General features: G+C 41.9%; 2 protein-coding genes and 1 non-coding gene across 3 annotated transcripts; 2 read left to right on the forward strand and 1 right to left on the reverse strand.

The window, feature by feature from the left end:
- The first annotated feature begins 445 nt into the window (after positions 1-445).
- On the forward strand, positions 446-3,959 carry rpl24 (ribosomal protein L24). The gene is made up of 6 exons (XM_070976082.1): positions 446-484; positions 611-686; positions 1,470-1,580; positions 2,882-3,018; positions 3,484-3,547; positions 3,829-3,959. The coding sequence occupies exons 1-6, from the start codon at positions 480-482 to the stop codon at positions 3,907-3,909; spliced, it is 474 nt and encodes a 157-aa protein (XP_070832183.1). The 5' UTR covers positions 446-479; the 3' UTR covers positions 3,910-3,959.
- On the forward strand, positions 1,973-2,153 carry LOC139340804 (small nucleolar RNA SNORA23). Its single transcript, XR_011602961.1, has one exon. It is a non-coding gene; the product is annotated as a small nucleolar RNA SNORA23 (small nucleolar RNA).
- A 2,073-nt stretch (positions 3,960-6,032) lies between the features above and the next one.
- Positions 6,033-12,920, reverse strand: mpc2b (mitochondrial pyruvate carrier 2b). The gene is made up of 5 exons (XM_070975320.1): positions 12,534-12,920; positions 10,131-10,171; positions 9,307-9,391; positions 8,930-9,041; positions 6,033-6,698 (listed from the first exon to the last, which is right to left on the reverse strand). Exons 1-5 carry the CDS (start codon positions 12,625-12,627, stop codon positions 6,650-6,652), a joined length of 381 nt encoding a protein of 126 aa, XP_070831421.1. The 5' UTR covers positions 12,628-12,920; the 3' UTR covers positions 6,033-6,649.
- Between the last annotated feature and the right edge of the window lie 1,351 nt (positions 12,921-14,271).

Genomic DNA, 14,271 nt, shown 5'->3' on the forward strand with positions numbered 1-14,271 from the left:
GTAGTGTAAGGAGCTCGTCTCGGTCATTGAAAAGTGGCGTCTTAGTCGCTCTGAAAAGACTACAATTGTCGACGTTTCCTATCGCCAGCCTGGTTGTAGTAAAGAAATAGAGGAGCTGTGCAATAACAATGACAAAACGGTGTAGATGCGGTGTGACATTGTTTTTATTTGCTTGATTATCTTCTTTACTACCAAGCCACAAAGCATTTCTTGACCGCTTGCTGTCCCGCTTGTTAGGCAACCGTCAGTTGATGACGTCAATCTCGTGCTGATTGGCCAAAGTATTAATTTGCTGAAAATATTTTTACGAAAGTTTAAATAATTTATACATGTATGTCACGAGTGAATAATTAACAATGGGTTAAACCGACCGAAAATATGGATAGTTTATAAGTTTATAAATATCGATTTGCCATCTACCAGTTCAGTTTCCGCTTCCGTCATCTTTCTTTCCGGTTTTGTGCCCTCTCGTAGCCATCATGAAGTGAGTGTACGGAATAAAATCAAATTCCATCTTAACACTTAAATAAACAATTTAGCTACGCTTTCCACATGAAGAGTAACTTTGTACCCGTTTCTTTTAGTGATGCCTTACATTTGTCGTTTTCAGGGTCGAGTTGTGCAGTTTCAGCGGGTATAAAATATACCCCGGCCATGGCCGCCGATACGCCAGGATAGACGGAAAGGTAACGATTCCAGCCGACACCGGTTTTCCAGATGCACTGCCTCTGTATGTGGCGTTAAATATAATTTACTGGTTAACGTGTTCGTATTCGTGTTACTTGCTGCTTTATAAAGTTGTCCGTACCATAGCCGTCTCTTGGATAGGCCTAGTCGGCTCCGAATCAAGTGAGACTTGTTATCGCTAGCTGCTAGCATAAACTGGTAGCATCATAATGTAATCTTGATTATTCTTCCATTAGTGCACATTTTTCACAACCGTTGAAATGTTAGTGTATGTATTTACATGCCTGACATATAAATTGTGTCAGAAGAGCAGATGAAGTATTTCAGTAGTACGTTAAGAGTGTTAAATCACTTTATTCTGTATTTCCCGGAAAAACTTAACTAAACATGCAGACTTAAAACATTTGCGTTTCTCAGTTCTTAAGGTTGTGTGAAAAATCAATAATCAATAATAACAATCAATAATAATCAATAAAAGCACATTATATTTACATTCCAGCAATTTGGAGTGTGTGAATTTCTTTATATGCACGTACACCACTTTCTACTGACATTCCCAATGCATTGTGTCCCATTCTGTAGATGAAATTATATCCATCAGGAAACACAGCACCTGTCAGTGATGTCGTAAAATGATGATGATCCATAAGTGCACATCATAGTGAATTGATGATTGTCTGTTGTATAGGATTAGTAAACCATGGTAGTGATTTTGGACCTGGCCTTTATAAAGAAATCATGAATATAACAAGCCATTTAGTTGAGTTTCTTGTCTTCATCAGGTGTTCCAGTTTTTGAACGCCAAATGTGAGTCTGCCTTCTTGGCCAAGAGGAATCCACGACAGATCAACTGGACTGTGCTGTACAGACGCAAGCACAAGAAGGGACAGTCTGTAAGTAACGGCCTTCATGTATAGTTCTGTGAATACAGAAACGAGGAGTTGAAAGTTTTAATTTACACACAGATATTAAGCCTGCATATAATTGTATGGTGTGACCCTGATAAAAGCAGCCTATATCTGTTTTTAAAGTAGTGTTTGTTGGCCCAGCAGTTATTGTCTGGTGCAGATATGATTGAGAATTTGGTAACAGACTTACTTTTTTAACAGTATGTGCTGATTATGTTGCTTGTTACAGCGCTCAAAATGGCAAACTACTGTGATTGTTTTTAACTAGTCCATTGCATTTTTGCAGGACTTTCACCCTTGAGTAAAAGCACTGCTAACATGCCACCGTCTGGGGGCATTTAATACATGGGGAATTTACGCATACTATCTTGGCTGCGGGTGGATGGTGTGCATGGTGTATGTCTGTGTTATGTGCTGTTGCTGGACTGTGTTTTGCAGACTGGGCAGCAGCACTCACTCCACACCTGCAGCCATAGAACAACTGGAGATCATAGTACTGGCCCTTGACGTCTTCACTGACATCTCACCATCGGCCAGCCTCCAAATTCTCCTACACAGCATGCACCAGTTTTGACTGTGTTATGCGCAGTTTGATTCCACTACAGCTAGCACTTTTTAAATGATAGCATTTCAGGGATAGTGCAAGGCCAAATTTGATTTAAAATGTAATGGTGTTCCCACTTCTAAAAGTTAAAGTAGGATGTGCCAAATTTATTAACACTGATGTTGAATTTCAACATTAACTTGGTTAGATGTGGAGCAGTTACCATAATGTGTGTTTGTTTGCTCAGGAAAGTTAGAGTAAAATACATCCATCCATTGTATTCTGCTTATCTGGGGCTGGGTTGCGAAAACTCACAATACTGCCATGTTTTTATGCTTGGAGACGCTCTACCAACTGCTGTTAGGAACTGTTAATCAGGTTGCACCCTGAAAAATGTCGTTAAAAGAAGATTCACTGCTGTTAATGAAGTTTATGGTTACAACTGTAACTGCAGAGCTGTAGACTGCAGTTCAGTTCTTGGAGAAGGTTTCATCCAGATGGTTTTGTGGTTTAGTTGAGTATCCAAGTCTCTGTTCTTTCATAAAAGAACTCCAGTATTTTGCTTGTGACCTGAACCAAAGTGAACACAGTGTGAGCTACTGATGCAGGATATTCTTGATCCTTTTTTGTGCTACAGTGATCAGAGGTTGGATTGGGCTGTCTTGTGATGTTTTCCTGTGGGCATAGTTAGATGTGTTGATATTGGGCAATGAATAAAAATTTCTTCATGTGTTTTTAACAGGAAGAGGTGGCAAAGAAGCGTACCCGCCGTGCCGTGAAATTCCAGAGGGCCATCACTGGGGCCTCCCTGGCTGAGATCATGGCCAAGAGGAACCAGAAGCCCGAGGTCCGCAAGGCCCAGAGGGAGCAGGCCATCAGGTAAACCGTCCATTTATCTGTTAATTAAGTACAGGAGGGTCCAGGATATAACCACCCTTTAAACCCGTGTTTAACAGCAAGACGTCTCTGTGCCTTATTTTGGACCATTCACACAACTTGTCATCAGGGTTGGGTAATATGTTGATACATATCACAAGATAATACATTTACCTTTTCATACCCTGGTTGGGTGTAGGTGTCTTCTTTATGGCTGTAATGAATTTTTAAAAAGTTTTGCATCACTGTGGTTATATGCATTGTCAAGTATTTCTTTTTCATTATCAGCTGACGACACATTACTGCATGGTTCTTTTATCCATAAGTAGTTCCTCAATTGATCTTTTTTTCCCTTCCAGATGATTTTATGTCACAGATGAGATGATAGCATGATGATGACAGAGTTTTTTATCCATAGTGCGCTGACACTTGTTTCTTTGCGCTGATTGTTTCTCCTTATTCTCTCAGAGCTGCCAAGGAGGCCAAGAAGGCAAAGCAGGCAGCCAAGAAGCCAGCTGCTCCAAGTGCAAAGGTAAGAGCTCAGGTCAAGAAGTAGAATTGTGTTTTGTTTATTTCCAAGTGTTGTATTGTCTGCATGTTATGATGATTAAAGCAAAGAGTACTGTTAATGCCATCTGCAAAAAAACTACACCTTTCACAAACTGTTAACTTCAAGCTCCTGGGTTGAATAGGCTTGTTTGGCTCTGTGTACTTAATAATCCAGTGAATACTGAGGAGCAGGCAGTTGATGTTATTTAAGTAGCTTCTTTGTTAACAAGGTGATGTGTACTTAATGTATCTCTCCTTCTTTAGGCCTCTACCAAGACTGCACAGAAACCCAAGATTGCTAAGCCCATGAAGGTCAGCGCACCCCGCGTCGGTGGAAAACGCTAAACCTGACTCTTTGATTATGGTTGTGAATAAAATTTTGTGGTTAACCATCATTTGAGTTTTTTGTCATTTGTAAATAAGACAGTGTTGCTGCAAGGTCATATTGAAAACTTATCAGTCAGCCAAACTATCTGATCTTTGAACTTAACCTGCATTTTTTTAGGGACTACATGAGTTTATAAAAACAATTTGGTATAGTAACACGGCTCAGAGTCAAAGGGTAGATGTACTGATTTCTGAAACAGATCAGTAATCAGTCCAGTCATTGGGTTAGTATCAATCTGTCATTGAAATTGGCAGAGCACAGTTCTGTCATGTAAAAATATTCTGTTAAATTTGAGGCCTTAAGTGGAACGAATCATTTTGAGATGGATGTGGTGTGTTTTTAGTACCTTCAATAAGAAACATGGCTCTGAAAGTGACCTTCCAGCAGGTGATTCTGTGCTCTGCTCAGCTGATGGATGTCAGAAACTGGGATTTGCTGTTCTGTAGGTGAGTGTTAACAGCATTAATATACTTTATTAGTGACAGCACAGACATGCTACAGGGGGAGAGTGCACACACGCCGTGCTTAGTGAAATTATTTTCTCTGCATGTGACCCATCCTGGTAAGTCCTTCCTCCGTGGCAGACCACACATGTTGGTGGGCTGCCAGCTGACAGCGGCGCCCGGGAACCCATTTCCTTCTTGTCACCATTGGTCAGGTGGTGATCTTCTTGCATGTTTTTTGTGGGGTTTTTTATGGAGGATACCCCAGGTGAACACGGGGAGAACATGCAAACTCCAAACAGAGAGGGGGGGGGCACAGAAGACATGGTGGTAGACGCTCCCAGTGCCCACAGCACCCCAGGCAGGAATCGAACCCAGGACCTTCTAGCTGTGAGGCGACAGTGTTACCACTGTGATTCTGGTGCCTTCAGTAAGAAACATGCCTCATGTGAACCATGTCTGAAAATGATCTTCCAGCAGGGAATTCTGGGCTCTGCTCAGCTGATGTAAGAAACTGGGATTTGCTGCTCTGTAGTTGAGTGTAAACAGCATAGGGTGATGACGCTTCAGTGGTCTACATGCTAAGACTGAGACCTTCAAAATGAGATTTACTGTGTTTGTAGTATAAACGCTGGCTCGTATGTTATGTAGACAGAGACATACATACAGCTGATAAAACCTCCTGCATTAACTGTTTGACTTTGAAAAATGACTGAAGTGTTGGACTCCAGGCAGTAGATATAAGGGCTGCAACGAATTATTTTTTTAGTTCAATGTGGTCTGTAAAAGTCACAAAATAGTGAAAAATGACCATCAGATGACCTCAAATTGCTTGTTCAGTGCAACAGTTTAAAACTCAAGCTTTCATCTCACTATCATACAAAAGGGGAAAATCTCAAGAATGCCAAAAATTAGTTCATCAAGGCAGTTGGCAATGACGTGTCTGTCATCAGATTGAAGGGGCACTCCAGTGATTTAGTATCACTCTGGTAAAGCTGGAAGACTTGAGAGAGACAGATTTAACAATGGTGGCAGCAGAGACCAAGATCTCCTCACTGTAATCATTTGTCTGCTTCCAAAATGCTGGATTACAGTTTTCATATTAAGTCAAGTTAACTGATCCTCATTTGTAGAAGTGCCCCTTTAATCGACTAATCGTTTAAGCTCTTCCGTCTGCAGCTTCCGTCGCTTTGTGTTTTTAAACCAGGATGTACATACATTAGACAGCTGTTGGTGTTAAACAGGATTTATTAGCATTACATTGCCACAGAGCCATAATGATCAACCTCCAAAGTGTCATTTGTTCAGTCAGCACATCAAGAAATATTTAAAAGGGATGGTGCCAATTAGAAAGAGTCAGGGGATTATAAAGTATGTAACTATAGTAGGAACATGTCAGACTATTCTTACACAGGGAAAATATAAAACACCTTTCCAAGAGCAGATAGCGTGTCAGTACCAGCTGCTGACTCAGCAGTCACAATAAAAGGTGCACAGGCTAAATATGTGGCGTTGGTGTTCCTGATCGGAGAATCAGAAAATAACAGCATCTGTCTGTACAGTCAAGTGATTCATAAATTATGACTTCCTCTCACACACATGAAGACTTAAAGCCACGGAGATGGAAGGAATCGATGCACGGTAATCAATAATGATTTAATAAGTGCTGAGGTACAGATGCCGTGACTGTGATCAAATTATAAATAAGTAAAGGAAAAGGTAAATGACGATGACATCATTCTTAATTTCATTTGGAAACATTCCTTAAACTACGTTCAACACATATCCGAGAGTTACATTTTTTTTTTGGAAGTTATTGCATGAGGTACTGATTGCTACACCTGAAAAATGACGATGGAGAAAGCAAAAAAACAAACAAAAAAAAAAAACGAGATGTAAAGCATGAACTTAAAGTTTAAAAATGTACAATCACACAACTTGCTGAACAAGTAGTACTTGTGCGTTGATGACCATGATTCATTGTGTGTGTGTGTGTGTTGACTACAGTTAAAAAAACGCTTTTTCTTTTATTCCTTTTTTTTTTCAGTTAACGCCCTGAGGAAATTTGAAACTTGAGGAAAAGTGCACATTTCCAACAGGGACAACAGGCTTAATGCGGTAGAATAATGGTTATGGCATGGATGTTATGGAGACACGTGGGATGGTGCGGAGATGACGAGAAGGGGCAGGTTGTGCCCGGCGTGTGGTCTCCCGTTCAGTCCACTGCGGTGGAGCGTTGGCAACAGACAAGCACTCAGGACTCTGGGGCCTCTTTGGCCTGCGCCTTCATCTCCTGATTGTACCTTTTAGGGAAGAAAAGATAAGAAAAATAACTTATTATTAAAGATTAAAACTTGAACAAAATGGATTTTATTTGCTGTTTCTGTGCTGCCTGAGCAGCACACATGAGCTGAAGCAACATTTTATCGTTCCTTCATTAAGCTCAGCCAGCAGCTGAGTGATTTAGTGGCAGTTTGCCCTGGGTTACATCTCCCAGGCTAAATACAGCTTGCTCTCCATTGCAGGTCCGGCCAAATGTCCATACTTACAATATTTGACAGTAGTGGAGTGCTAAAGTGGCTGTTAAGACTGCCTCAGTGGAACCTGACTAATAAAGATGTCACATCACTAACGCAAACAGAACTACTGTATATTATGGTGCAATCAATCTCCGATATCTAGAAGTACAGAGGAGCACCAGACAGAAAAGGAAGCATAATTTAATATTATTTTGATGGTTTCTGTCTGGAACATAAATCGCACTCATAACAACTGCAGGGCTGGTGTGCAGCAGGAGACCGTGGTGAGCTCTGAATGCTGCTTTACAGCAGTAATAGAGGAGGTGTGAGTGGGTGAAGCATTCTGTGTGTTGGTATTTTTCTGACGTGGCACACACTTGACTTCCACCTGCCGTCATGTCAATGTGCACTTAAGCGCTCAAGAGAACAAATACTAAAACAGAGGCCGTTTGCGAAGGCTGTCAGGCCTTTATGCAGCCTGAGAGGAAGGCCATGTTTGACCAACCATCAAATATCAGCTCTCTAAACAGGGAAACTTGCGGGCGTATTCAGACCAGGAAAGTCCTTTGGTCCACTGTCTTTGGTTCGGACCAAAATACAATGTTCCTATTATGGTTTGGTGCGGTTCCTTTTCACATTGCAATTTTCACAAGAGCCCCAGAATTTGTCAACAAACCCACATGTGTGCAAAGATCGTTCAATCATTGGACAAAACGGTCGGGGGCGGGGAAGCGCTCGAACTTCTTCTCCCCCATCCTGGTCTGAATGTACTGTCCTCTGCCCAAATCTCTAAAAGACACTTTGTCTCCTCTTCGCTCCATGTTGAGCCACGACTCATTTTAAACCAATGGTCTGATAACACACTGCTAATCTTTGGAGTTAAGGCGCTAATCAAAACAATATTTCCCATAATTCCGGCAGCAACAGGAGCCTGTTGCATCTAAAAAGGCATATAATTTTTAGAATTGGTTCAGATTTTCACATATCAAGCAATGGTTTGTATTCACACCAGCCCAAAAGATCCGCACCAATGATTGTTTTTGGTTTGGTTCGAACAAAACAAGGCAGGTGTGAATACGCCCTGAAATAAGTAGTTAGCACAAAAACAATACAGACAATTACATAGAATTTCTGATTTGTTTTTTTTTGGCTACCATCATTATGGAAAGTATGATAATTTCATCCCAAATCTCCACCCAGTAAACACTTGAACCACAACAAGTCTGAACTGAAGAACAGCTGGCGCCCCCACCCTGCTCTGACAGGGGTCACGTTCACTCACTCACAGCTAGTTTATCTGGGATGATGTTCTTCTGACAATGCCCCACGTCCCCCATTGTCATTTCTTCATCGTCATTCAGTGAGTTTTTACTCTTTAGGGAAAATGTTTCAACTGGTGTCCCAGAGCTCAGTCAATTATTGACATTGGAAACAAAGCACACAAAACTATTGTATGTTACACATTCACCAAAGCTCTTACTGTACCAGATGCAGTGACTTCTAATCAGCAGAGAGAACACGTCCTCTACAGAAACCTACTGCAGTTATCTGCATTACTCTTTATAACCAATCATTAAAACTGTTCAAACTGAGATAATAAATCCCAGATTCCCAAACCACTGGGACGCTGTGTAAAACATAAACAAAACAGAACGTGATGGTGGTGGTGATGATGATGATGATGATGATGATGATGACCACAAAGACAACATATTTAATGTTTTACTGTTCATTGGTAACAGGTGATAGTATCATGATTGGGTGTGAAAGGGGCATCCTGGAAAGGCTCAGTCGTTCACAAGCAAGGATGGAGAGAGGGTCACCACTTTGTGAACACATGATTGTATGATGATTACTACATGGGCTCAGGGACACTCAGTTTGTTTGCAAATGGTTGCGTTTTGTTTATGTTTTTACAAGGCGTCCCAGCTTTGTAGGAATCTGGGTTGGAAGGTCAAGTAATTCATTGGCAGAAGCTGGTGATCGGCCAATTACGGTGTAAGTTAACCACACACCTCCAGATCCTGTAGAGCTGAGAGCCTCCTGCGCAGCCCAGAAAGAAGTTGACGCAAAACAGGTTCCAGTTCTTCGGGATTATGACCAACGAGTATCTGGACCAGATCAGGCCTGGCAGAGGAGAATGGACAGAGCGAAGGTTATGCACACTGATGACTGCTCGTGAGAACAGAGTCTATGTTTTGGCCAACGTGTGACAGATAAGACTTGTTTGACGAAACATGTTGCAAAAGCAGATACATCAGTCAACCTTTAGCACAGATTCAAATCAAGCTCTCTCTGAGCAGGCTGACCAATGAACAATTCTGAAATGCGTATCAAGAATTCAGGGAACAAACGCTTCATGGTAACACCTGGAGGTCATAGTGAGGCTTACCTGTGGCTGTCAGCACTGCAGACTGGGAGGTACTGAGTTTTTCTGCTGGTCGAGTCATATCAGCCAAACCAGCCATAACCAGACCCTGTAGAGATGAAGAGATCATGGATTCTTTTTACTGTATGTGAACAGATCTATTTCAATTGATAAGACTTATAATTAGATAATGGTGACAGGTGAAGCCCTTTATGTCCAAAGCCTCATTCACACTAAACTACTCGGACAACCTTTCAGGAAATGCCACTACTCACACATGCCATGCCATGCCAATCCCAGAGGGGATGGGGTAAGAGGCAGTCCAGCAGATGGCAGTGTTGCAACACTTACGGATGCCAACTGCCATGAAAGCCAACAGAAGAAGATTTGGGCGAGGCCAGATGTACGTGTACGCGGCAGAAGACGTCTCTTATTATTTTCTGGAACATGGCGGGTGAGGGGTTGTTTGCAAACAGAGGAACTCGTATTGAACGCAGCCAGCAACGGCATTTTCACTGAAGCGTTACGAGGTCTTGTGAGAAATTGGCGGAACAGATTTCATTGAATATGGATCCCTGCTACCATTCTCACATGACCCCAAAGCGGTATGGCAATCTGGGTGCTGGGACCCCAAAAGGGGTCGTGAAAGGGTCAACAGCACAGAGAAGCAGAAAAACACATTTCTGCTAAACTACATGAAGATGATCTGTTCTTACTCTTCTCTGATCTTTATGTAAAAGGTGTTCAAACAACACGACGCGCATCACTGATTGAACCGGCCACCATGAACACATAAGCAACGTGTGACGAGTAACAAAGTGTACGTACACAAGTTAAACAGCACTTACCCATTTAAACACTGGGGCCCAGAAGAAAACTGTTTTTGGACCTAAATTTCAAACAGAAGAAAAAGAAAACAAGAAACGTTAAGTTCCAACAATGGACATTTCACAAATGAAACCTAATTCCAGGAGGAGGACATGTGTGTGTCAAGCTGCTGGTCTGGAATCTGTCGTCCCCGTCTAAGAGCATTTATCCAACACTGATGCAAATGTCCACAAGTAAAATCATCTGATTACGTTAAACTTCACAAACAAAAAACTCAATAACTCGTTTAACTCAGTCACACAAGAAATGAATCTTAAGTCATCATAAGGGGCATTTTTAACTAATTTTCATCATTGTATCAATAAAACGAAATAAAATAATCAGCAGATCAGTGGATAATGGAAACAATCAGTTCAAGCTTAGGGTGACCAGATGTCTCGCTTTGTGTGGGACAGTCACGCATTTCCATTACATCACAATTTGCGGGACGTGTAAAAAGTAATGGAAATGCGTGACTGTCCCGCACAAAGCGGGACATTTGGTCACCCTAGCTCTACAGTGGTTCATGAACTACTGCACTGCAATTATGTCAGTCAGGTGTGGGCCAATTTTTTATTGAGATTTTATTTTTTTATGGCGATACCTTTGAACTCCTCTCAAACCTGAACTTAACACCATAAGACACAAAACATGACAGGGGGAAACCACACCACCGAACACCAATAACTGTCCAGCTCTTGAAATATATGTAATGTAGTCCACGCCTGTTGTGTCAGCTGTCGTATGATGATAATGCGGTTTGAGTTCAGCTCTTTTGTAATTTGTGAAACGATTAGATGTTAAATCAAACAGTCCAGCCTGAGTATCTGAGCAACAGACACCTGGATACATCAGTGCGTCCAAGCCACAGGGACAAGACTGTCCTAAACCTAATTAGCACAGGGAAGAAAAATGTGCAGGATCGTGAAAAAAGCTGCTGGTCTGGAATCAGCTTTCCTCAGGCTGAACAAAAAGTAGGACTCCTGTTCTGCAAATCATCGTTGAGGGAGTTGGCTTTTGTCGCCGCCCCTTCATACCTGGTCAGAGAATTGACCTTGACAAGCAGACCTCCGGTGCCCTTAGTTAGACAAAACAAAGACCAGCCTGTCTCAAGTGACGCCAGTGACTCCTTAATCTCTAGTTAATATCAGTGTCAATGAGAGCTGAATGCATGGGCAAGCTGTGCTCACTGAACAGCACAAACACAGTGAGTTTAGAAAGACTTGTGCAGTCTATTGCAATAGGTCCTAACAGGCTGTCGTGTGAGGTGACGTTGAACTTCGCTGCATTAGACTGGAGGGTGTTTTGACTTTACTGTCTGCCCTCATTTACACAGAGTGGGTTGACAAAATAATACACCTTAATGAAGGCAGGAGTTACTGTACGGCTGTGGAGAAGTTACATCAATATCGTATCTCAAGATTAAGACAAATTAAGAAAAAAGTCAAGTATTTGCTTTTTCAGATGACCGTTTGCTGCTTTTCTCTGTTTTGCTTCATTTTACACGAATGTTTGAGTTTTGGACTGTTGGCCGGGAAAAGCAATGCACCTGAAGATGACGCCACAGCTTTTCAGTTCTTATGAGGACCAAGTTTGTGTACACATACAAGAAATCTGGCTGGTTTTACATTATTCTTGCTGTACTCAAGACAGGGATGGACACACAGCTGACAAGGACAACAAATGCTGAACAAATAAAGATGAAGAACGGTAGACAATAAAGAATGGACAACAAAGGACAACCTAAAAGTCAAGTCAAGCCAAGTATACTAAACTAAAACTAAATGAAAGAGAAAAGCTGATTATTGATGTAGATGTAGATTAATAATTAGTGTTTTGAAGCCTAGTTAGAATCAAAAGCAGCATCATCACAGTGTGAACATAAGAGCAGATTGTGTCAGTAATTATATAACAGCTGTCTCATGTCCAAATCTGTCCTGGGACACGTCCCATCCCTGCAAAGAGTTAGTAAGATGACTATTACATGACAATGGTGACTGAAATTACAGTGAATTTTGGCTTTCTTTTTTATGGCAATACCTTTGATCTCCGTCAAAACCACAACTTCACATCATAAACTCCTCGTCTACAGGACACACAGAGACACACACTTCCTCTGTCATAAACGCGGCTCTCACTCGCAGACTGAGCTGCTTAGCTGGTGTTATCCAAGCAGATTAGGGTCTCCCCGAGCAACAATGTCACAATAAAACAATGACTTTTTCCACAGCTCAGATTTCACAAACAGACAGCGGCTGCTGTTTTTCCCCTGCAGGACAGCATGTCCACATCGCTTCTACCACGTACAGCAGCTGGAGAGAGGCAGCACCACCAGCAACAACCAGCCTGCTAATCACGAGGCTGGATGATAAACTCTGCATTACCTGCCGGGTGGTTGTACATAGGTCTCAGTTTGGCGGGCAGCATGTGCTCGATCCTGTCCAAAATCCTGTGATAGGACACTCTCAGCGCAGCCATGACTGTAGATGTTCCGATGGAAATGAAGACACTGAGCAACTTGAAGCTAGCTGGCTAAACGGTTAGCTAACTAAGGAAATTCTTAATAGCCACTCAAATTTTAAAAGAAGTTCGCCTTTGCCTGTTTGCACGATGTTGTCAAATAAATAAATGACAGCTGGGTCAAACGATTGGAGAGGATGCTGCTGTCCTACTGGCGACCTTCCCCCGGTACCACTATGGCCACGCTAGCCCCGCTAGCTCGTCTGTAGCTTCTCTCGATCTGACCGATTCGACGAGGTGACTTTCTGTACAACGCAACCTACCGCGTGAGGGGCGGTGTAACATGATTCCTCTATCCTCATTGGCTTGCCTCACCAGAACTTGGATATTATTGGTTCATATATCTTTGTTACTTTTCCTGCCCGGAGTTTAACAACCGGGCGGACACAAATCTCTGATGAATCCGGATTTTAGGTGTTATTTTCCAACATTGCCAACACAATTTACAGCTATATGTTGAAGATGACGTTCTATAGTTGGATGTAAAGATTAAAGATTGAGTTTTGTTTCAAAAGTTATGATTTTAATGGAAACGTTTTATCCATAAAAGAATGGCTCACACATGTGCACTGTATTCCTTTGTGATATTACTGTTTGATGAAGTCTCTTAAGTAATACAAAATATATGAAGATCATATACACAAAACAATCATATCAAAATCTGCCTTTTTATTTTTCAGTACTCAGTATTTTTTCTGCCACTGTTTGTTTACTTTTGCTTTATATTTTCATTGTCATATGATTTGTATCCTACCTTTGAATTGTTTTATTCTTAAACAATTATTTTGTTGTGAAATTTTGAAAATGGAAGTTAATTCTAACGATTCTTTGAATTTGCATATTTTCTATAATAACATGTTTATATTTTCTTTGCATCCAACAAGACCACCACACAAGCAAAGATTATATGTAATTATGAGGACCCCCAGTCTTTGTCAGGGAGAAAATTTGATTTGCACCATGTGACAGGGCTGCACGGTGGCGCAGCAGGTAGTGCGTGTGCCTCACAGCAAGAAGGTTGCTGGTTCGATCCCCGGGCGGGGCCTTTCTGTGTGAAGTTTGCATGTTCTTGCGTGGGTTCTCTCCGGGCAGACATGCTCATTAGGTTACTTGGTGACTCTAAAATTGCCCCTAGGTGTGAATGTGTGCGTCACTGGTTGTTTGTGCCCTGCCATCGACTGGCGACCGGCTCAGGGTGTACCCCGCCTCTCGCCTGTTGACGGCTGGGATAGGCTCCAGCACTCCCCGCAACCCCGAAAGGGATACGTGGTATAGAAAATGGATGGATGATAATATGTTTGAGGGGGACTGGATTACCAAATTGGCTAAGCAAACAATGGCTCACAGGACCAAGACCTACTAATACAAAATATCAACAACAGCAGGTCCTGCTGTACAACCTGCTCTTGCAGCCCTGTCATGTAGTGAGGCCCTGGAACAAAATGTAGGCTTCACAAGAGGGGACCAACAACCAGTTTTTGCCCTGGGGCCAACAGGTTAATCCGGTCCTATCTTTGAGAACTCTGCAAAACAGAAGTGCATGTTGTTGCCAAACAACTTATCTGGTTTTCTTCAAACTTTGAATGAAAATAATCTACAAAA

The sequence above is a fragment of the Chaetodon trifascialis genome, chromosome 12 (assembly GCF_039877785.1).
Source record: "Chaetodon trifascialis isolate fChaTrf1 chromosome 12, fChaTrf1.hap1, whole genome shotgun sequence".
NCBI lineage: Eukaryota > Metazoa > Chordata > Actinopteri > Chaetodontiformes > Chaetodontidae > Chaetodon > Chaetodon trifascialis.

Excerpts from the sequence above, each read along its gene's own strand:
- rpl24 (XM_070976082.1), top strand. Across the intron at positions 1,581-2,881 it reads AGCACAAGAAGGGACAGTCT|GAAGAGGTGGCAAAGAAGCG; the intron begins GTAAGTAACGGC and ends TGTTTTTAACAG. Across the intron at positions 3,019-3,483 it reads CAGAGGGAGCAGGCCATCAG|AGCTGCCAAGGAGGCCAAGA; the intron begins GTAAACCGTCCA and ends TTATTCTCTCAG.
- mpc2b (XM_070975320.1), bottom strand. The coding sequence starts at position 12,627 with ATGGCTGCGCTGAGAGTGTCCTATCACAGGATTTTGGACAGGATCGAG. Across the intron at positions 10,172-12,533 it reads TATGTACAACCACCCGGCAG|GTCCAAAAACAGTTTTCTTC; the intron begins GTAATGCAGAGT and ends TTTGAAATTTAG. Across the intron at positions 9,392-10,130 it reads GGGCCCCAGTGTTTAAATGG|GGTCTGGTTATGGCTGGTTT; the intron begins GTAAGTGCTGTT and ends TCATCTCTACAG.